The sequence below is a fragment of the Microtus oregoni genome, unplaced genomic scaffold (genome assembly GCF_018167655.1).
Source record: "Microtus oregoni isolate MIOR12 unplaced genomic scaffold, Mior012 000040F_ref0000088, whole genome shotgun sequence".
NCBI lineage: Eukaryota > Metazoa > Chordata > Mammalia > Rodentia > Cricetidae > Microtus > Microtus oregoni.
This window is the reverse complement of record NW_024543207.1, coordinates 615,187-638,231: the sequence shown is the minus strand read 5'-3', so window position 1 is coordinate 638,231 and position 23,045 is coordinate 615,187. Positions and strand designations below refer to the sequence as shown.

Genomic DNA, 23,045 nt, shown 5'->3' with positions numbered 1-23,045 from the left:
AGTGGCTCTAAGTGTGAAAACCCGGTTGCACTGGCCAGAAGGCGACGCATTCAGGGCAGGCAGTTGCAGAAAAGGCCTAGAAGGTTGAAGATCTCTCAGGCAGGACCAAAACAAAGTCTGTAATCTCGCCCCCACTCCCGAAGACCGCCCTGGGCGGATCTGCTGGGTGTGCTCGTCTGTTCGAAGAAAGGAAGGAATTGTTTGCTTGCTCCAGTTCAGAGAAGGTGGGCGACGGATTCCAGAGTCGGTTGTTCATTACGTGCCTGTGCAGAAGTAACGTGGCTCCAAGTCTCCACCCTCCTGAAGTCATCTAGCACACGCAGTCGTAAAGGACTTCGTAACCGTCTCATCGCGAATGCATTGCTACCCTCCGGCCACCAGGGGGCGCGTGTTCGCTATGGCGCATGCGTTTTCCTGGCTGCAGGCGGAGGCCTTTGCTCTTTGCCAAGTCTTCCGCCTCAGTTAAGCTTCCGGCGCGAAGGTCACGGACAAGATGGTGCCCCCAGTTCAGGTCTCTCCGCTCATCAAGGTGAACCCTCTTCACCGTCGCGCACGGTGCTCAGAGCCCTTGAATGCCCCTTGCCACTACCCCGACTTAGCATCGCCCACCCTCTCGAGACTGACTGTCTCAAGGCAGTCCCGGGCCTGGCGACCCCTGCAACCCCTTGCCTTGTGCCCCTCTACTCGTACTCCTCCATCTCCGATCCCCTCGTCCTTCTACTCTAACGTCTTTTTTTCTGCAGCTCGGCCGATACTCAGCCCTGGTCCTCGGCATGGCCTACGGTGCCAAGCGCTATAGTGAGTTCAGGGACCGGGAGTGCGGGGTTCGGGGTGTGTGGGATTGCCGGGCTTGCAGCTCCCGGGGAGGGAGACGATGCTTGGGCCACAGGGGAGCAGGTGGGAGGGAACAGCTGCCCGGAGATTCTGGGGTCGGCTTTTTGGGGAAGAAGTTAATTCCTTCCGCCCTCTAGGTTACCTAAAGCCCCGGGCAGAGGAGGAGAGGAGGGTGGCTGCGGAGGAGAAGAAGAGACTAGATGAGCTGAAACGGATTGAAAGAGAACGGGCAGAAGGTATGGCTTTTAGCCCCACTCCCCACGCCCAGGTTTTCTGGAAGTAGCTACTGTCCTCCGTGGAACCTAGCGGAATGTGCAGGCCATGCTGCAGCACTGCCTTCAGAGAGGCTGCCGACGAACAGGCCCTCTGACCCCTCTCTGTTGACTTCCTGTAGATTCCAGTGAGGTGGAGTGGGCGTTGGGCACCTGGGATGCAAAGGATGGTTTTAGTGTCAAAAGTGAGGTTCTCTTGGGATTAGATTCTGGACTTTTTATAAATGCAATATTGAAGTCCTCGCAGGAGGCCCGAGTGTGTATAACGTGTAACACTGTCTCTTCTCTATTTTCAGCTCAAGATGACAGCATACTCAAGTGAAGCGCCAGTGAGCTTGCCTTTCTTAAGTCGCTGAGAATGAATAAAAGCTTTGTCATGTGATGCTCTGGCTGCCTCTCTTTACTGCTTTGGTTGTTTGCTTCTAGACTGGCTCTGCAGTTGTTTCCTGGGTTTTCATGGGGGAGGGGGCTGTTTCAATGGAATTCGTGATCATTGCCTGACATGGATACAAAGTGCAGCTCGGGAGGGTGCCGAGGTAAGACCAAACTGGCTCCAAGGATGCCAAGGAAATAGAGTGGCTTAGCCACCTGGATGCAGCTCACTCTGCTCTGAGCTCGACTGCTTTTGTCAGCAGCTCAGGCCCTGTACAAGGCTGGTGGGGGTTGATGCCTTCCCAATAACATGGGTCTTGGACCACCCAACTCGTAATTTCCCCTGGGTCTTGGAAGGTGACCCTCCATCCGAACCCCTGGGCTCCTAGTTCTTTTCAACTTGACACAAACTAGTCACCCGGGAAATGGGAACCACTATTGAGGAATTGTCTAGCAAATTGGCTCATGGTTATATCTATGGGGTATTTTCTTAACTGATGGTTGATATGGGACTGTCCAGTCCACTGTGGGTGGTACCACTCCTGGGAAGATGGTATTTGGTATAAAAAAAGCAGGCTGAATGAAAAGCTGCTTCCCCCCTCCGCTTCCCCGAAATGGTATCCCACTATCTGGGACTCTGAGGATTAAATTTGCCACCTCTTCCTAGTGCTGAAGGCAAACTGCTAGATACAGTCTCTTCCCGGGAATGGGAAAACAATCCCATGAATTTGTTCTTTGTCAGATAGTGCATGTTTAAAAGCCTAGTCTTGTGAAGTCCCACTGAACTTCCAACAAATAGCTGCAGTGTTTATAGCAGACAGAGCTGCTGACTGCTTCCTTCAGGAGGATCCCACCCAGGCTTTCAGTACAGGTTATCCCCATTCGGGCCACTTCCATTGGATCTCGGCTCTGCTCACAGCCTTGACCCAGCAGAGCTCTCAATGGATCAAGTATGATGTGCTGTCAAGTGATGTTAGCATGTGTAAAACTGGCAGGTTACCTTCTCTGTTTTGTTCTGACTTCCTGGGCATAAGCCTTTGCTAAAGCGGATGGAACCGAATACCTATATGCACACGTATGTACAAGAGTCGCACTCTGATTTAAGACAATTCACAAATCCTTTGTAAAGATCTTTGTGGGAACTTCATCAAACCAGATAAATATGGACTACACCATTTAACATTCATAGTTGGCTTTAATTTGAAAAAAAAAACGTTTACAATTTAAAAATATTCAGTTATATTTGATCTTTTTCTGCTGTTTCCTAATGTCTTATACCAAGCTGCAGAGTCGTCTCCAGTGGGTGAGTGGCAGGAGGGCCCAGCAGCCACTAGATAGGTTTTACAGGATACAGCAGGTCGAGGACTTGGGTGCTGGACCACCATTGCAAATTTCTGTGCCCACTGCAAGAGAAGATAGACTGAGTGGTCGTTTGGTCTGCCTTCTACACCAGGTGCCCTCTAACAGCACCAGTAGGTTCTCCCTGCGGGGGTTAAACTGGATCTGAGAACAACCCAAGCGGATTATGCTGAGCCTCTCCGGTCACTGCGCCCTGATTTCTTTCAGCCCTGACCTTCCATGACCCAGAAGCTGCCTTATTCAGTGTGCTCTCTCAATGGCTGTGGAGAACCCCAGGCCCAGGGTAAATAAACCCTGGAAAAGATAATATCACTGGGTTTCTGATCTGGGGGGCAGTGGGTTGTTAACTGAGTCACGGGATACAGGTTAGCACTGTGCCAATTTAACTCTTGCTTAGCTCACTGATTTCATTTTTGCCTTTGTGTTGTGTCTAATTCAGGTTTGCTCTTTGGTTTCTGAGGATAGTTTTGGGGGATTACAGGCATGTGCTACCACACCTGGGAAGGAACAACTACTTACTGAAACGTTCAGTGAGCTCACTTCTCATGTATAGGAATATAGCATTCCTGTCTGAGTGAGAGAACATTTCGGTCTGATCTGTTATCTGCATGGCATGAGCAGCTATGCCCCTTGAAGGACAGGTAGATGGATGGGCATTCTTTGGCTCCAGGGCCTCAGCCTCAGCTGCTGGGCTATATGAATTAGCCTCCCTTTCTGACTCCTTGGTGATTTTTTTTTTTTTGTGCCATGTTACAGCATTGACTTAGGCGTTGACTCTAAGCCCATCCCAGTCCTCTGTGGGGTCCAGACCTTTCTTGGCTGCTGTTCTGTCTTCTTCCTTCTTCTTTTCTTCCTCTAGGGCCTTGACTTTGGCCTCATACTCATCAGCCAGTGCCTTCCACTCCTTCCTGTTATTCTGCAGCCGGTCATACATGGGCAGGATCTCTTCATGAAAGCGAGAAAATTCCTAGAGGGAACTGAGAAGTCACTGTGCTGTCCCCCTGCTCCTGGAGGGCTCAGATAGTAGCTCTTCAAAGGTCTCGGGCTTCCCTGCAGCAAACTCAACAGACTGAGGATGCTCTCATATCTGTGATGTATTTTATTTTAAAAGTCATACAGACAGTGAAGTGAGGCCCCACACTCCCCTGCACTATGCTTGTGAGGTGACCACTACTGATCCCCAGGTCACATGAGTTGTGGCTGCACCAGACCCAGCGAGAGCTTGGTTCCCCACCCTCAGGCTGTTCCACATGGGGCTGAACCCTAGACGATGTCAATCAGCATAGGAAAAAACCACTGTAGTCTTCCCTTTCCAGATAGTCCCCAAGGAGGAGGACAGATAGGAGCTTGTGTGAGAGGGAGCTGTTGGGTGGAAGTACTTTTGATAGAGATCTAGCAGGATAAGCATCCCAGGAATAGAGCAGGGAATGTCAGCTGCAGCAGGGCTGGAAGCTTCAAGCCCTGGAACTGCTTTCAGGTGATGTAGATGGACCGAGGAAGACAGTGGGGCCTCCAGGGACCCCCTCTTCCTGCTTGCCTGGCTGCTTAGGATTGGCTTCACCTGGAATCACAGTGTCTGCCTTACAATGTGGTGTCCATTACCACCAAGGACAACCAGAGTAGGTGGAGCTGGGGTGTCATGTGCATCACACAAGGACACTGTAGTCAGGCCTATCTCTCCAAGTTCCTGCCTCATGTCCTGCAATCAATAGCAGAACTCAAACCTTGGCATGCACTGGTGCCTGATCAGCTAGTGGGAACACGGCTGCTGTCGTGGTTCTTCAGGTTGTATTGGGGTGTGCCAGTGGAGACAGACTCAGGCTCACCTCCACATTTTCACAGAAACCTAGTAGGCAAGTTGCAATCGTTTTCCTGAAGACAGTGTGCCCATTGTGAGTAGTGGCACTCTGAGGCAGAGATCTTTAAAGTGAGACCTCAGGGTGAGTAAGGACCTTCTAGGGGTGCACTAGGTGCTTCTGAAGGACATTCACAAATTTTGGGACAGACCATTGGCTGGGAGGTTGAGATGGGTGTTGTGATAGGGTAGAAGGACAAGTGTATTGTACATCACACCTTATCAGATAAAGATGGAGACCACACAAATGTCCCCGCAAGATCACAGCTGGGGATCCAGCCCATTCCCTACCCATTCTCAGCCAGTCCACCCAGGCCAATAGAACACCTCTGCTGCGCACCTTGTACACGAAAGTACATACAAAGTCGATGAAGCCAACTTGCAGCTTGGGGAGCTCAGCTGCTTTGTTCCGGTCCATCATGGGCTTGTGGAGGAAACACAGGAAGATGAAAAGGATGCTGCTCCCTTCTATAAGACTTTGTTAGCTGAGTCTGAACCTTGCCTAAAGCCTGCTCCAGTCAGGTTTCATATTAGAGCTGGCTTGGGAGATAAAGCCTTCGCCTCCCATATCCCCAAGTGGTCAAAGCAAACCTATGTAGTTCCTAGTTCATGTGTGGATAGATACCATCCCTGGTGTTAGCTGTGGGCCTACCCCTAACTGTAATGGCCTCATTGTCTGTCTTGCCCATGGACTACTGCCTCTACTCCTCCCCTTTTTCCTAGGGTTGCCCTTCTCAGAGTTTCTGTCCCTAGACTGCCCTGCCTACTGTACATACTGTGCAGCTGCATAGACCCTGGAGACCCTTGCTTGTGGGCTGCAACCTGGATATTCCAATTTTTCATGATTTCTATTCTACAAGCCAAATTACCCCCTGTTCACGCCAATGACCCCTCAAATCAAGGTTAAGACTCCAGGACCTTAAACTCCTAGGGTCTGGAGCACTACCAAATGTTCTAATTCACCTGTCAAGATAGAAGATTCTGGAAGCAACACTCACAATGGGCTGTTGATCCAAGACCGTCCTTTCCAAGTCCCCTTGTTCCCAGAACTCAGCAGCCACCAGAAGAGCGACCTGAGCACACACAAAGGTTATAGTGGGGTTCTATGTTCAGGAGAAGCAGACCTTCCCCCTTGAAGCTCTGCAGGAAATGTCTATATGGTGCCTCTCACTGCTGTACCCAGAAATTACTTCAAAAATCAACACTATTTCCCTGTAGCTCCATAGGTGAAGACCCAGGATGGCCTCTGAAGGCTATTCTGAATGCAGATGCTCATCAGTCCTGACCTTGCTCTGGACTTCCCAGGGCTTGGTGATAGCAGACAGGTCACATGCAGTCATCATCATGGCCCTGTGGACAGACAGAGCAGACTACACGTCCTTCTGAGAACAGAGTGAACACATTTTCTCAGCATCTCTGAGACAGTCCTGGGGAGGGTGCTGGGCCTGAGTCACCCACCACCTTGTAGGCGAAGAAGGGAAACTCTGAGGGTGAAGCAGGAGATGATCAAGGGTCCTAACGAAGGCTGTCTCAGTCTGAATTCTGTGCTGGCGTCCATGAATCTCGGGGCAGATTGAGCCAGTGCCTTTGTTCAATTTAGAGAGAACTACTCTTGTTTTGGAGTCTCCTATCCTAGGGTTAGGGAGGTCTTCAGGGATAACTGGCCAACAATAGACCTGTTACTTACATGACTATCTCCTTTCGTGTTGTCTCTAGGGATAAGTACTCAACCCAACTCTTCTTGTCTTCATAGTTCTTGGACTCATCCACAATCTTCTGGAACATTGTTCTTTTCCTGGTCCCAGAAGGAGGGGAGGAGGAGGTGACAGATTGGTCATTGCTGTCTATGTCGGCTGAGGGCTCCGCCCAGACTCCTGCCCCAGATGAGTTCTTACTTGAAGTAGAGGGCCAGGTCTGTGGCAATGATGGCAATGTCCATGAGGTGGATCGCATGCTCATGCTGACGCCGGTTCAGGTTCTGGTAGATGTTCAAGCTCTGTGGGGACCACCAGGTGGTGTCGGGTTGTGGCAGATGTTGCCTGTGGTACCCTTGGTTTTGACTCTCAGGGTCTGCTCTGTCTACTCCCCTCGCTCTAACCTGGCCTTTATTTACATGATCCCAGATCAATACTGACCCCAGATCAATCTTATGGCTACTTCTCCAAGCAAGGATAGACATCCTTGTCCCCCTTTGGTGTCTGTTCTCTTCCTGGGAGTGTCCTGGGTCAGATATCTTTGTCCATTCCATGGTCTGTTGTACCTAATAGTGGGCATTCCTGGTAACTGCCCCTTGAAGCAACTCTACCCCCTGTGGGAACATCTCTAGATAGGAGCCTGTCCCTTAGCACCTCACACTGGTAAACCCACACTTCCCCGGGTCTCCTGTCTGTCTGCCACAGCCCAAAGGAGGACATATCACCAAATCAGGAACAAACCTCCTCTGCCAACAGAAACTTCCCAAATTCCAGATGGTGCCTTTCTAGAATTGAGGAGCCATGTAACTTGGCTAGAGGATTCTGGGATCTGTTGCGTATTTTGTTTAAAAAGAAGACACAAAAACAATGTTAGAAGGCAGTCTAGGATGAGGTCTGGCCCACCTGGCACTGTACCTTCAAGGTGGCCCCTCTCAGTACTGATTGCCAGACTGCAAAGACTAACCCTAAGGGAACCTGATTTATGGTTTACCACACCCACCACGAGCCTACCCTCCCCGTAGCCTACTTCATCTGGTACAGGTTGTTGGTGCCACGATGGTCAATGTCGTGACACAGGCCAGCAGTAACCATGGCAAAGGCCTCCAGGTCTGTGTAATAGCTCTTCAGTTTGCCTGTCTGTGGGGAGAAGTCCAGTTCTGGGTCCTGCCACTGACCCGACTCTTTGACTCCAGAAAGCAGAGGCAGAAGAGAATGTGGGCCTAGCCCAAGCCCATTCTTTTGCCCACCCAGGTCCCCTCCACCCATTTCCAGGACTGGGTAAGAACAGTGAGTGTCCTTGGACCTGAAGGTAGTTAGCTGCGGTCTTTGCCTCAGCCCATGAGTCATCTTACCCAATCCCGTTTACATACATACCATGAGTAGTGTAAACATGGTCTGGGCGACATTGAACCCATGGCGCCAGTTATGGTAGGTGATTCTCCGGTAGGCTTTGCTGACAGAGAACAGGAACCGCACCAGGACCTGGGGGAACAGAGGACATGTAGGCTCTGGAAGTCACACCACGTGAGAATCCACCCAAGCCTCTCAGACTGCTTGCAGTGGAGCTGGTCATACCTATTCTCCTACTTCTATCTTGTTGGCCTCAGAGCCCTTGCTCCTTGTTCTATTTGGCCCCTTCCTGTTTGGGAAGGGCTCTCATGCAGTAGAGCTAAGAATAGCTCCAGACATTAGAAATTTGATGCCTCTGTCTCCATGGCCCAGACCCACAATGGAAAGAGGACCCTTGGGATGTGGGATACTTTGAGAAACAAAACAGAAACATCTTTTGAATGGGTCAGATGTGTGGTCTATGAGCAGGAAGGTAGATCACCTGTATATTTTCTTCAAGAAAGAGCATGCTAATATTTCCATTATGATAGTTAGGGTCAAATAATTGTTTGGAAATATTTTTATTCTGTTACTGTTTTTAAAATAATTTTCTGTTCTATTTCCCTTAGAATTTAGTAAAATATCCTTTCTGATACACCAGCCTGTCACTTTTGTTTTCTGGGGAGCATGAGAGATTATTTATTCTTCATGTGGGCTGTGGGGACACAGGTGTGGAGGATGGATGCATGACAGAGTGAGAAGCCCAGGGAGGGAGCAGAATGGAGGGCTCTGAGCTGTAATAAGCTTTCCTTCCTCCCAGCGGTGATCCCTGAGGGCTCTCCTGTAGGAAAACCTAAAGGATGCTATGTGCGGTTCTATTCTAGTGAGCAGCTGCTGCAATTCCCTCAGGATCCTATGACAAATTCCCTGTTTCCCCTATGATGCCACAATAAAAACGTTGTTTGGAACACCTAATAAACAAACTTTCCATCCATCCATCCATCCATCCATCCATCATCCATCCATCACTCCATCACTCTATCCATCCATCCATCTATCACTCCATCCATCCATCCATCCATCCATCCATTCATCCATCCATCCATCCATTCATCCATCACTCCATCCATCACTCCATCACTCTATCCATCCATCCATCACTCCATCCATCCATCCATTCATCCATCCATCCATCATCCATCACTCCATCACTCCATCACTCTATCCATCCATCCATTCATCCATCCATCACTCCATCCATCCATCCATCATCCATCCATCCATCACTCCATCCATCACTCCACCCGTCCGTCCGTCCATCCATCCATCCAATCACTTATTCTAGGTACATTTGCTGTGTATATTTCACTGATTCTACGATAAGCATGTTTGCCCCCAACACTGTCCGTGGAACCCATGGACCACCCCCCTCCACCACCCCATGCCTTTCACCTCTTCAGGGAGCTGTAACCCCTAACCACCCCTCCACCTCCTCTTATCTCCCACCTCCTGGGGAATCTGGAACTTGCGGACTACACCCAGCTCATAGTACATCTGGATGCCACATTTGACTAGCTCCAGCTCAGTACACTCCAGATCGGAGAAGTGGAACTCATAGATGTCAAACTGAGTAGGCCCTGGGAGTTCTTCTTTCTGTAAGAGAGATTATAGGCTGAGGGAAGCAAGCCTACCACACCCCCACTGGTTCTTAACCTTTCTTTTTCTCTGAGCCTTTGTCCAGGAAGACACTCAGGTATCTCTGCTGATGTCTGCCTTCCAGTTACTCAGATTTATAGCTAGATTACTCATATTGTCCCAACCCATCCTATTGCACTGTTTCCACCCGCAAGGTGACTGGGCTGTGAGACGCTTGCCTGATTTGGTAGCAGTGATGTTGGAAAAGCAAACATAAAAATATGTACACAAAAAGTTATAGAGGCACATACATAGATTCAGACCTACCCATCTGGACACATGGGAACATGTGCACACTCACGGCACACAGAACCATTGGTACTCAGAACATGTTGGATGCTTCAATAAACTCCAAAACTATTCAGTAAAACAAACAGGTAAATCACACAGGTGACAGGAAAAGGTAGGTGTCCCATAACTGTTAAGTTGATGTGGGGATGTTCTCTGGGAGACACACAAACATGTGTCTGGATGTGCCTATACATACACATGCATGAATACACAAGTGCACACAGAAGTATGTAAACACATGAACACAGCTATATCTAAACTAGGGGATGTAGCCCATGTTACTCCTGTAGGGAGGCAGCACAGACGGACATTTGGCCAAATTGTGCCTGCACGAGCTAAAACATGCATCGTTCTGGGAAACAGAGAGGAGGCAGGAAGGCAGACAGAGACATTCAGCAAGGCGGGTATCAAGTAGACTCCAGCTGGACACTCTCAGAGTCAATACTGTCACCTCTGTTGGGAAGTGTTGACATTCCTACACAGGTAGCACTAACGTCATGAGAGGATACTGTGTGTGCCAGCGCTCCCTCCTGCCACTCGTGAGAGCAGCTTGTGTCCACTGGAAGCAGGTTCTCACCAAGATTTTCCCCAGCTCATCCTCCTCACAGTCGGCGGGCTCTTTCCCCAGGCGATCCCTTGTTGGCTAACAGAGAGTGACAGGTGAGTTGTGGGACTGAGTGATAGTGTCACTTCACCCTATTATGCCAGAGTGACGGCATCACCCGTACCTCACGTGATAGGCTGACAATATCACCCTCACCCCAGACATGGGATAGGCTGACAATATCACCCTCACCCCAGACATGCGATAGGCTGACAATATCACCCATACCCCAGACATGTGATAGGCTGACAATATCACCCTTACCCCATGTGATAGGCTGACAATATCACCCTCACCCCAGACATGCGATAGGCTGATAATATCACCCTCACCCCAGACATGCGATAGGCTGACAATATCACCCTCACCCCAGACATGCGATAGGCTGACAATATCACCCTCACCCCAGACATGTGATAGGCTGACAATATCACCCTTACCTCACGTGATAGGCTGACAATATCACCCTCACCCCAGACATGTGATAGGCTGACAATATCACCCTTACCCCAGACATGCGATAGGCTGAAAATATCACCCATACCCCATGTGATAGGCTGACAATATCACCCATACCCCATGCGATAGGATGACAATATCACCCTTACCCCATGCGGTAGGATGACAATATCACCCTTACCCCAGACATGTGATAGGCTGACAATATCACCCTTACCCCATGTGATAGGCTGACAATATCACCCTCACCCCAGACATGCGATAGGCTGATAATATCACCCTCACCCCAGACATGCGATAGGCTGACAATATCACCCTCACCCCAGACATGCGATAGGCTGACAATATCACCCTCACCCCAGACATGTGATAGGCTGACAATATCACCCTTACCCCATGTGATAGGCTGACAATATCACCCGTACCCCATGTGATAGGATGACAATATCACACTTACCCCATGCGATAGGATGACAATATCACCCTTACCCCAGACATGTGATAGGCTGACAATATCACCCGTACCCCATGTGATAGGCTGACAATATCACCCTTACCCCATGTGATAGGCTGACAATATCACCCATACCCCATGTGATAGGCTGACAATATCACCCGTACCCCATGTGATAGGCCCATCCATAAGTGTGTCAGTGGCTGTATCGCCTTTACCCATGTGACAGTGGCAACATCACCTTCACCCAGGAAATGTACCAGAATGACAGTGCGCCATCATGGAACATGTTGAACACACGGCTCCCAATCATTGGAAGACAGCAGTCTCCTTGTGTTCAGACCCTCAATTCCAGGCATAAGGGGTCAGTCCAGGAACCCTAACTTTCCTTCCTTTCCCTGTGCTGTCCTTAGTGACACACACGGATGACAGATGGAATAATGATGGGGTAGGAAGGCTCTGGTCACCCCTGCTCACTGCTTAGGATGAGACACAGGGAGTGTCTGGGTTGTACAGTGTGTACGCAGTATTAGAGTTAGACGTTGCCTGGGTCCCACAGATATGCTGTTATCAACCATCTCCCTTCCTTCCCAGACAGAGGGGCCCCGTAGAATGCCAGGCACATTACCAAGATTGCCTGGATTTCATCTTTGTCGCACCGCACATGGTACAGAACCATGTCCTGGGCGATGTCCTTACGGTTCTCCAGCTTGTTCATCTTGTCGTAGGTGTCGGTATTCAGCACTGACCATCCCAGGAACTGAGTCAGCGACTGGAGGGAGACAACAGTGTCCCCCCCATTAGCAAGTCACCCTGGTGACTGCTTACTGTGTTCTATGCCTGTGACTCAGTGGCCAGTTTCCCACACTGCTGCAGTACAGTGGATGCCTCCGAATGAAGTCTCCAGAGATAGAACTTTGGGAAACTATCCTTGTCCCTTCTTTCTGACTCAGTGCTAAGCAGGGCCCAGATGTGTGTGGAGAGGGGCAATCCTCACTGATGCCCCACACCTTTGTCCATGCGTGGTGCTGGGTATTTACCTCCATGAGAACTTCATCTTGATCGTCGAAAGGCTTCCCGTCTTTCCTGTTGTAGAAGGTTGCGACCCCCACTATCTCCTCCTTCTTGTTGACGATGGGCATGGAGAGAACGTTCTTGATCACCCACCCAGAATCATCCAGGGGCCCCTGCTGCAGGAGCAGAGAGAAAGGCTGCTTCAGGTGTGGTCTGGTGAGGCTTGGTGGTGGTAGACCTCTGTTTCTCTGCTCTCAGAGCTTGAATACTGTCTCTTTACTCTTACTTGTCTGTGAACTTTATCTTCATAGGCTTTGTGTTGTAGTTTTGTGGGCTGGAGGAAGCAATTTCCCCTCCGTAGCAAATATCAAGGGCACATGAAGGTTCTAGTCTCTACGAGTACTTCTCAGAAGCCTTACTCTTAAAGCTCTTACTAACTGCTCAACAAAAGAACCCACATTTCCACTTAACATTGGACTTTGAACATTATATAGTTGGTGTATTATGTCTTCCAACTTGAAATATGCATAATACTTTTTTACCTGTTCCTTCAAGAGGCTGTTGTGACAAGCATGTTCCTACTAACATGACCTCCCTCAGGAAAGTGCTATGTGGCCCTGGGCATGTTTACCCAAACCTCAGTTGAAAACAGACAGAGCAGAGAAACTCTAAACCCTTCCTAGTCCCAGGCCAGAGAAATACACCAGACCGGGTTCAATCAAGTGGATACCAAAGAAAATTCTGCTGAGTCCTGCCAGGGTTGAGTGAGCCCAAAGATTAGCTGACTTCTCCTGAACAACTGAGCCCAGATGAACCCAGGGAAGATAAACTAAGCCCAGACTAGACCAGATGAGACCAGACAGAATCCACTTAGCCCAGATAAGCTTTCTTGAGTCCAGTCAAGATCAATTGAGATCAGATAAGGTCACCTGAGTCTAGCCAAGACCAACAGATTCTAACTGAACCCACATAAAATCACCCCAGTTGTAGACCTGGAAGCACAAATACACATTTCTGGTATGTTTCTTAGTCACTGAGAATGAAATTGGTCTTTTATTTTTCTTTTGTTTTTTGATTCCAGGTTGACTTTGGGTTAATTTGTAGCAATCCTGTCTCAGCCTTCTGAGTAATGGGATTGCAGATATGAGGAAAGTTGTTTTATGTGTGTATATTATACACATGTGCGCATCCATGTGTATATGTGTGGAGGCCAGAAGTCCATGTTGAAGGTTTTCCTCTATTGTTTTCCACTTATTTTCATGAGGTAGGGCCTCTCACTGAAACTGGAGCTCACTGATTGGCTAGATTAACTGGATTATCTTGCCTTGCCTGCTTCTCACCCCGCAACCTAGCACTGGGATTTTAGGTACATGCTACCATGCCTGTTCTTGTTTGTTTGTTTGATGTGGGTGCTGGGGATCGGAACTCAGATCCTCATGCTTGCGTAGAAAACACTCTACCTACTGAGCCATCTCCCCAACCCCATAAAGTTGTTCCTGACGTGGAAAAACCTAATTCAACCCACCATTTCTGAAACAAAATACACTCTTTTCAAGTAAAACTCAGTGTCTAACAAGGAGTAGGCAGATTACCTGAAAGTTGAACATTTCGTCGGCTGAAGTATTCATGATGTTACAGATCTGGGAAGGATCAGAAGCAATTCCACTCTGAGCAACTGAATGTATAGACACAAGCACTAGTCTACTTAGCCTTGCCTATGAGAGGAGCTTCTAACTGGGCAAGGTGAGTAGCAGCTAGCAGGAAGGGCTAGCAGGAAGGGCTAGCAGGAGGTAGCCGGCCAGCAGGCATTGCAGCACCGGCAAGGACAGGCCAGGGCCTGGAGAGGGGTACTCACAAAGCCACTTTCTGCTATGTAGGTTGGGAGGCCACTGGCCAGGGCCCAGTGATCGGCTGGGGGTGTGCTGTGGGAAAAGAGCAGAGGTCAGAGGAATAGATGCTTAGACTGTGAGATGAACCAGTGCCCAAGTTCACTTCATGCCCTTTTCTGAGCTCAGGTGGGAGGGGTAGGAAACTGATGAGGACTGGAGGAAGCCAGGAGGATTCCATTCTGCCATGATGGATCTCCTCATTTTGCAGGGTTTCCTCCCTTCCTGGAGGCTCCTGACTTCAGCTGGCCTGTTAGCTACCTGTTCTGCAGCCCTGATACCTGTAGTCTACTTCCTTCTTGGAGCCTGTTTGGGATGTTGACAGGCTTATAGATTCATGAAGTCATTAGCCACATAAATATAGGCTCATTGTCCCTCTAGACCTGTGCTCTGTACCAGACTTCCCATTGGAGTGTGATGATGGCCTCACCTTGTAGAGGCTTTACCTGCCAGGACTGAGATGGTTGAGTTGCTGCTGCTGGGGCCATCTGGACAGCCCACCTGACTCCCTAGATATCTAAGTGCCTTAGTCATGATCCTCCTCACTGTCCTGGGAAGGCCGTGCTGGCTCTACAGAGACACCCTAGAGATGGCTAGTCCAGAGGTTGGTTTTGGGGATGTTCCATTCTGGAGTGAACCATTTGTCAAACCCCAGCACTTACGGAATGACTTTGATGTCTTCCTTGCCATGGAGGATATAATCAATGACTTTGTAGAAGACAATTTCCTAAGAAACAGAACACATCAGTGTAGAGACTCCTGGTCAGCTTCTCAGTAGAGTCTTTGTTGAAGGGAAAAGAGAACAGTGCCTACCCAGACACATCCGTGCACAAAGATACACATCCACAGATAACACATGCACAGCACCCATGTAATTGTGTGTGTGTGTGTGTGTGTGTGTGTGTGTGTGTGCCCATACATTCTCTCTGGCATTCACACTCATAGATGTGCATTGCACACCAGGTTCATATCTATCTTTCCTTTATCACATTTAACCCCACACATACACTAAAATTCACGTGCAAGCATGACACAATGTTTATAGGAACTCTGGCAAGCTAAAGCCGATCTAGAGAATCCACCTTCACTGGGCAGTGCAGGCAATGAGAGCAGGTAGGTATTTGAGGCTACTCTATCTCCTTATCCTTTTCAGGGTAGCCCCATTGTGGGGTGCCTGCCACCTATCAGTTTGACTTACCCGGCCATCCGGTGTCCGTGGGCCTGAGTATGGCTGGGCTTCCCCCATCAGCACTGGCCAGACATCAAAGAATTCCTGGGCAGAGAAGAGAGAAGGACATGCTCAGTCTGTGAACTGTGCCACCATAGGAAGGAGGCACCTGAGAATGTGAGACCTCACCTTATCCTTGGTCATGTCCAGGAGGCCCACTGAGTACCGGTCACAGTTTAGGTAGGCCCGGACAGTGTAGAAGGCCTTATGGAACTGCCTTTCGATGTCTGTCAACTCTTCAAATACCTTATTGGCTGACCAGAGAAGCACCTGGAGGGGTGACACACACCGATATGAGCATGAGTGCCAGAGAGAAAATGTGTGGGCACACATACACACACACGCACACATGCACACAAACACACACGCACATGCACACACATACACACATGCACACACGTACACATACATAACACACACATGTGCATACACACACGCATACGCACACATGCACACGCATGCACACGCATACACATGCACGCACACACATATACAAAAATTCTTAACTGAACATTGGCAAAAAACAACCACTTGTGGTAGTACATACCTACAATTCTAGCAGTTGGGAGGTAGACACTACATAACAAGTTGGATTACAAAGCAAGTCATTGTCTCAGAAAAGAAAGAATATAGGCAAAACCAGTCTAATGCTGTAACAATAATGTAATTGTTATTAAATTTTATACCCCAGTTGCTTACCAAACAATTATACCCCAATGACCCAGATTATGTAAGACCAACTCAGCATTTCAAAGTCAGTTAATATAAACTAGATTTGGGGCATGCATCTCTGGTTTCAGTTAGCTCAAGACTAATGCGACAGGATCACTGAAGCCCAGCAGTTCAAGACCTGACTGCATGATACAGTAAGACCACAGACCAAAAATAAACACACCACAAACCCAAACCCAAAATTAACTCATATAATCTAGCACATTAGCAAACTAGAGGAAAAATCTACATGATCTTACCAATTGATGTTGAAGAATTATTTTATAGCATCCAATATTCAGTTAAAATAGAACATATTAGCTACAAAAATACAGTAATTTTCCTCAATTAGATAAAAAAATGCTATGAAACTCCGACAGATGACTTTGTTCTTCAGGCTCTAAAAGTCTAATACGGAATTCATTACACCATGCAGCAACCCTGTGAAATCATTCTTAATGACAAGAAACTCGGTGCCTTTCTCTAAGATCTGGAATGAGGAAGAGATGTTCACTAAAAATCTTTTTTAAGATTGAAAATAGATTAATCTTTTACACAATACATTCAACATGAAATTTTATCTTGTGCAATAAGACCAGAAATAGAAAACACAATATACGTGTGTGTGTGTGTGTTTGTGTGTGTGTGTGTGTGTGTGTGTGTGTGCAAGGATGAAATAAGGCTATCTTTGTTTGCAGGTGATATGATTGTCTATATGAAAATACCAGAGATTCAATAAGAAAAACCTGAAACTAGTAAGTGATTCTCAGCAAGGTCACAGACTATAGGGCTAGCATAATGCAACTACTTTCTTTCCCCCAATGAACAACTGGAAGACGAAATTATCAGAACACAATACCACTTACATTACCACTCCAAAGTGAAACATTTAGGTATAAATCTAGTGAAAAATATAAATAATCTATATGCAGAAGCTTCAATCTTTTGCATATGTGTGCATATGTGTGCAGGTGTTTGTCATATGTGTGGAAGTAACCCTTGGAAGTCAGTCAGTGAGTCAGTCCCTAGGGAAGTCACCTGTCTCCACATTCCCAAAACTGGAATTACAAGTGTGAGCTGCCGTGCTTGGCTTTTTACCTGGGTCCTAGAGAACAAACTCAAGTTCTCAGGCTTGTGCAGCAAACACTTTACAGACGGAACTGTCTCCCCAGCCCCTAGAAACTTAAACAGTCTGATTAAAGAAATGCCAAAGTTAACACAGAGACACTAAGTTCTTGTGGATTTTTTCTGAGATGTCTCATATAGCTCAGATTGACCTTGAAGTATAGCCAAGGATCATCTTGAACTCCTGATCCTTCTGCCTCCATCTCCCAAGTGCTAGGTTTGCAAACGCGCCAGCTTTTATGTCGCGCTGGGCACTGAGCCCAGTTTTCAGGAATGGAAGGGAAGCACTCTTACCAAGTAAGTCGTATCCCAAGCCCGGAAGACTCACATTTTTTTTTTTGTTCTTTTTGTTTTTTGTTCTTTTTTTTGGTTTTTCGAGGCAGGATTTCTCTGTGTAGCCCTGGCTGTCCTAGAACTCACTCTGTAGATCAAGTTGACCTCTAAGTCACAGAAATCCACCTGCCTCTCGAGGACTGGGATTAAAGGCATGGGCCACCACTACTCGGCTCAGACTCACTATTTTTAAGATGTTAATTTTTTTCCATCTTAGTATAGACTTAGAAAAATCCAAGTTGTACCTGCAATCTATTTTACAAATCTTGAAAACTTGACTATAAAGTCTATGTGGAAAGACAAAATACCCAAAATAGCCAACACAACCCTGGAAAAGAAACAATATTGGGAGACTGATATTTTTAACCTCAAAATTTTCTCTAGACTACAATGATCAATGGGAAGAAGAAAACCAGAGAATCCAAAAAATAGAGCTGCACACATGTATTCAACTATCCTTTGACAAATAGGAAAAGCTATTCAGGGAGAAACTGTTGTCTTCTGCAAATGGTTAAAACCTGGCTATCCATATGCAAAAGAGAACCCAGACCCAGACTTTACAATGTTCATCAAACTAATAAGCCTAAACTCAGACTCCCAGATGTAAACTCCTAGAAGATGACCTACCTGAAAGACAACCTGCGTAATCTTGGGTTTAAGGATGAAGTTTTAGGTATAATAATCTATGAAGATGACTATGATAAATTGGAGTTATTAAAATTTCAAACTTCTGTCTTGCCACATGTACTATTAAGAAAATGAAAAGAAAAGGGAGGAAACATACTTCTGGTAAAGGACTTATATCTAAAATTTATACGAATATATTCTTCTTTGTTTTTGTTGTTTGAGACATGGCATTTCTATGAAGCTCTGGCTAGTCTAAAACTCACTAAGATCACTGTGTGGAGAAGGCTGGTCTGGAACTTGAGGATGATCCTTCTGAATGGGTGTTGGGATTATAGACCTTGTGCTCTCCTCTCTCTCTCTCTCTCGCATTATATCTCTGTGTGGGTGTGTGCACATAAGTGTGGATGTATGTGAATGTAGGTGTCTACAGAAGCCAGAGACATTGGACCACCTGGAAGTAGAATTATAGGCAGTTGTGGACTGAACTCAGGTAGTCTGAAAGAGTAGTACTCATTTTCAGCTATAGAGCCATCTCTCCCACCGTATGTATGTATGTATGTATGTATGTGTATATATGTATATGTAAAGATATATTTTAAACTAAACAAGAAAGAATGTAGACCAAAAGCATTCAAGTGTACTGTTTAGTGCAGAGGCAGGGAGAAGGTGCTAATTTATTTTTAGGATAGAAGGCAAAGGGGTTGCATAATCTCTGTGCTCTGCTCTTTTCATAGGAGTGAAGATTAACATTCTTGATCAAAAAAATTCTTACATTTTGGAGGTGGATGGTGGATTAGAGGAGCCAGGGCTCTCTCTCTTGAGAGTACATACCAAGAAGAAGAAAAAGCTCTCTGTGGCAATGGATCAGGGCTGGAAATATCAATCAGAAATTATATCTAATTTTATACACGTATGATGGTTATATGTGGTATACCCATTGTGTAGGCACATATGGGTTAGCACACATAATCTTTTTCTGTCAGGTGAGAGGGGCCTTGGAGCAACAAAATAAATATACTGAGTACTCAGATCTTAGCTTCTATCAGAGCTATCTAATATACGATCTGGGCTTCTTGGAGAAATGATGGGTCTAGGGCTGGGGCAGGAAGCATATCAAAGAAGCCGGGGAATCACACAGCGATGAGGCATGTTAAAAGTCACAGGAGCCAGCGCAGGGCCAGACATAAAACAGCTTATGGAATGTAAAGAATAATATTGGATCGCAACATAAAACATAAAACAAATACTCATGAGTCTAGACATGAATCATTAAGTAAATTAATAAATAATGAGTACAAACAATTGTATAGATTCTCCACTCTGAAGTAGGTGTATGCCTCCCATTCCTAAGCACAGTACGAGCAATGACTTCCTCAGAAAGTAAAGGATAAAAGTTCAGATATCTTTATGGTTGAGAAAGTAACAGACGTGTGGTGGAAAGGATGCTATTTACTCTTTTTCTGGTAGGCCCGAGGATGGCAGCACCTCTTGAGATTCAAAGGAAAGGCTCTTAGCCTCTACAGCCAGTGACCAAGTCTAATCACAAGAATGACATCAGAACAATTCTAACACCATGAACATTGCTAGCCAGGCTTCTCTGTCAAGGCCATGGGAAACAAGCAGATATGACAAAGACAACTGAGCATCCCATGGGGTTTGGGATGCCATTCTAGGACACAAGGAAAAAGAGTAAACAGTAAGGAGATGTGAAATCAAGCATGGCAGCCAGGGCTGGTTCATTAACTGTGGTAATCTCATACACCAGTGAGACATGGCAAAATGAAGAAACTACCTGCTGGTGAGGGCTGTACAGCTCTGTAACCTAAAACTGTTAGAAAAAAAAGACTATGAAATAATATAAAGGGGACAGTGAGATGGCTCCATGGGTAAGGATACCTGCCACCAAGCTTGTTAACTTGTGTCCAGTCCCTGGAACCCACAATGAACAAACTCGGGCAAGTCGTCCTCTGATCTCTATACCCATGCCATGGCCTGTGCCCGTCCCAACAAATAACAATTGTAAAGCAACAATAATAACAACAAAAGGAAACGGTAAAATGGAAAGTTACCAGAATAAGCGAAAGGCTAGTGGCAGAATTGTCAGTATTATCTGGGGCTGACTGTCGAGGGTAGGGTGGAGGGTGGGTTCTGCTGGAGCAACCACTGCTGTAGATTAGAATTATGCAATTTCAAATGGGTACAAATAGCCACGCTCACGAGGGGCATAGGCTGACTCTGGAATTTCAGGAGCCACTTTGACTTAGTCTCTCAGGAGAGTAGAGGAAATGCAGAAAGAGGAATATAGACTTATGTGTATAGGAAAGGATGGCTGGGCAGCAGATTGGGACAACATCCACTTCTGTCAAAACAATAACTGAGCGCAGGCAGTGCAGGGTACCTGGGCACTCCTGGTGAAGGGGTTTGAATAAGAATGGGCCCCATGGCCGGGCGGTGGTGGTGCACGCCTTTAATCCCAGCACTCGTGAGGCAGAGGCAGGCAGATTTCTGTGAGTTCGAGGCCAGCCTGGTCTATAAGAGCTGGTTCCAGGACAGGAACCAAAAGCTACGGAGAAACCCTGTCTTGAAAAATCCAAAAAAAAAAAAAAAATGGGCCCCATAAACTCAATATTTGAGTGTTGGTCATCAGATACTTGAGAAGGATACAGACACACTTTCTCACTCCCAGCTTGTTTGGGATTTCTCAAAGGCTCCCACAGGCTAAGACTCAGGTAGGAGAACTTTGCCTTGAGACCTCTTCTGAACTCTTGTGCGGTAGCCTATGGCACACTGATATGTATTTCAAAACCCCAGCATACTACCCTGTCAGACACTCAAGTTTCTATTGCATGCAAAGCAAAAGCATTCCAGATTCTTTGTCAGACCCAATCCCATAAGGAGATTCTGTGCTTAGTTAATTTACAACTCATTTCGGCTCCTCCAAAGGTTTGCAGCAGTGGTGTCTGTCTGTGGCTCTGAATGAAGCTGTGCCGACTAGGTCAGTTGTAGGAATGAGCAGAGGTTGTTTTCAGGGTCCGCCTTACAACCTGCCTGCCCAGGTGAGCACAGCACCCCTGACCCTGCTCAGTTTTGTACAGGCAATGACATGGATAGGAACATCTGGACCTGCTAGGCCAGAGTCATGCTTTGATTGGACAGCACCGTGTCTCAGTCACTCACGAAGAGAAAACCACTTAGCAGGATGGAAGGCTGGGAAAGAACTAGCCAGCGCATGCAAGTACCTGGCCTCTGCGTGTCTCACAGTTGTGGAGGTAGCTTAGGTGATAGATCTTCAGGTTTAATGCAGCAAAATTCAGGTACTTTGCGAAAACCTGAAACAGCAATCATAATAGACTCAGTCAGAAATCCAGATATTCAAAGATATATGTACAAAAAAGAGACATGTCTCAAAGGTTCTGGAGGAATTGCCACATACATACAAACATACTAGTTCATGGGGGTGGACTTGCACACATAAGCTCAGTCCTGTGGGGCAGGGACATGGCTCACATACAAAGATATGCAGAGGGACATGACTCATGCATCAAGAAGAACAGCTTGCACACAGCGCACACACCCAAATAACAGAGATACACAGAGATTTGAAGGACACGGTTTGTACATCTGGAGGAGCACAGCTCACATACTGGGATTAGCAGAGGGACACACACCAGACTAAGACTTGTCGAGGGACATGGTTAACCACATGAAAAGAGACAGGGACATGAAGACGAGCCAAGGCATGCTGGGAGGCAGTACATACACAGACACATAGAGCAAACACACATGAAGACATGTGTCTCTAGCATGTCCTGGACACTCACATCTTCGTCTTCACTTGTGAAGCATGGGCCATCCAGCTTGTTCACAGCCATGATCACAGCCACGACGTCTTTGCCATTCATGATTGGTGTGGACAGAATGTTCTTGGTCACATAGTCGGTGAGCTCATCAGCGAAGGGGCTGAAGTGGGGACACTGGAGCGAGACGGGGGAGGTTATTGTTGGGGTCTGTGTGGGGTCTGCGGTGTGGCCCTCTTAGGCTTCACACTGGGGCCAAGATCTAGGAGGTCACAGTCTAGACTAGCGCTGTAATGTCAGGTAGCCCCACCTCTGAACTCAGGACAGTCTCTGGCCAAAGAGAGTTCAGCCAGTCCCTAAGGTTCCTCCTAGTTCACTTCACCTCTGATTCCTAAGAAGTCTCCCAACGTTTCCTCCCAAATAGCCCCTACAAGATCCTTTAGCAACTCTCTACTTTGGGGCAAAGTTGGCCTCCTGGATGCTCATGTCTACCCCACTGCCTACTCCTCGACTTCTAGCCCAGGTGACTGTCTCCTACCCCCAGCCCCCTCCAACCCTCCTGTACATTCCTCCTGGAAAGGTAACTATGACTGAACGAAGGATGGACTCTGTTGAGACTGGTGGCTTGTTACATGTCGTCATTACTAAGACATGCGGCTGAGGAGCTGGAGCTGAGGTTTCTTTATCTTGGGGTCTGTCCACCAACCCTGCACTCAAACTCTGCTCCACAGATCACTGTCCACCATGAGACTCTGTGATATGCTGAGTTTCACCTATTTCTGGGCTCAGGGAAGATTCAAAGAGGGCTCAGGAGGGCTCCTATGTCCCATATCTGAAAGGAGTGGGCCATTGGAACTAGGCTCAGGGTACTAAGTTAGAGCCAGGCACTCTAACAGACATGTCTCTGCCTCACTCTCTGCCTTCTTGTTATTCCTTTATTTACATGAGGCCAAAGTTCCCTGGCACAGTGACTGAGGTGAGCGATTGTCTGTAACTTTAGCCCCTCGTTAGGGTCTGTCCTTGAGAACTAGAGCAGCTTTTTGTCCCCCCATTCCTGTCCAGCAGATGAAGGACAGCTATCAATACCTTTGACATCTATTGTGCCA

General features: G+C 47.2%; 2 protein-coding genes across 2 annotated transcripts in view; one reads left to right on the top strand and one right to left on the bottom strand.

Annotated features, from left to right (window-relative positions):
- The first annotated feature begins 423 nt into the window (after positions 1-423).
- Positions 424-1,488, top strand: Atp5me (ATP synthase membrane subunit e). The gene is made up of 4 exons (XM_041632237.1): positions 424-529; positions 744-798; positions 972-1,070; positions 1,403-1,488. Exons 1-4 carry the CDS (start codon positions 494-496, stop codon positions 1,426-1,428), a joined length of 216 nt encoding a protein of 71 aa, XP_041488171.1. The 5' UTR covers positions 424-493; the 3' UTR covers positions 1,429-1,488.
- A 1,272-nt stretch (positions 1,489-2,760) lies between these two features.
- Positions 2,761-23,045, bottom strand: part of Pde6b (phosphodiesterase 6B) — a 66,973-nt gene continuing 46,688 nt past the window's right edge. Inside the window, exons 4-24 of the mRNA XM_041632107.1 lie at positions 21,964-22,116; positions 21,382-21,471; positions 15,476-15,616; positions 15,317-15,391; positions 14,781-14,845; positions 14,088-14,154; positions 13,825-13,872; positions 12,259-12,408; positions 11,847-11,990; positions 10,279-10,344; positions 9,222-9,368; positions 7,761-7,868; positions 7,414-7,523; positions 7,128-7,215; positions 6,588-6,688; positions 6,380-6,487; positions 5,979-6,042; positions 5,691-5,765; positions 5,033-5,116; positions 3,648-3,804; positions 2,761-2,881 (exon numbers count right to left, since the gene is read on the bottom strand). Coding sequence (XP_041488041.1) covers positions 2,820-2,881; positions 3,648-3,804; positions 5,033-5,116; positions 5,691-5,765; positions 5,979-6,042; positions 6,380-6,487; positions 6,588-6,688; positions 7,128-7,215; positions 7,414-7,523; positions 7,761-7,868; positions 9,222-9,368; positions 10,279-10,344; positions 11,847-11,990; positions 12,259-12,408; positions 13,825-13,872; positions 14,088-14,154; positions 14,781-14,845; positions 15,317-15,391; positions 15,476-15,616; positions 21,382-21,471; positions 21,964-22,116 — 2,103 coding nt within the window. The 3' untranslated portion in view covers positions 2,761-2,819. The remainder of the gene's footprint in view (positions 2,882-3,647; positions 3,805-5,032; positions 5,117-5,690; positions 5,766-5,978; positions 6,043-6,379; positions 6,488-6,587; positions 6,689-7,127; positions 7,216-7,413; positions 7,524-7,760; positions 7,869-9,221; positions 9,369-10,278; positions 10,345-11,846; positions 11,991-12,258; positions 12,409-13,824; positions 13,873-14,087; positions 14,155-14,780; positions 14,846-15,316; positions 15,392-15,475; positions 15,617-21,381; positions 21,472-21,963; positions 22,117-23,045) is intronic.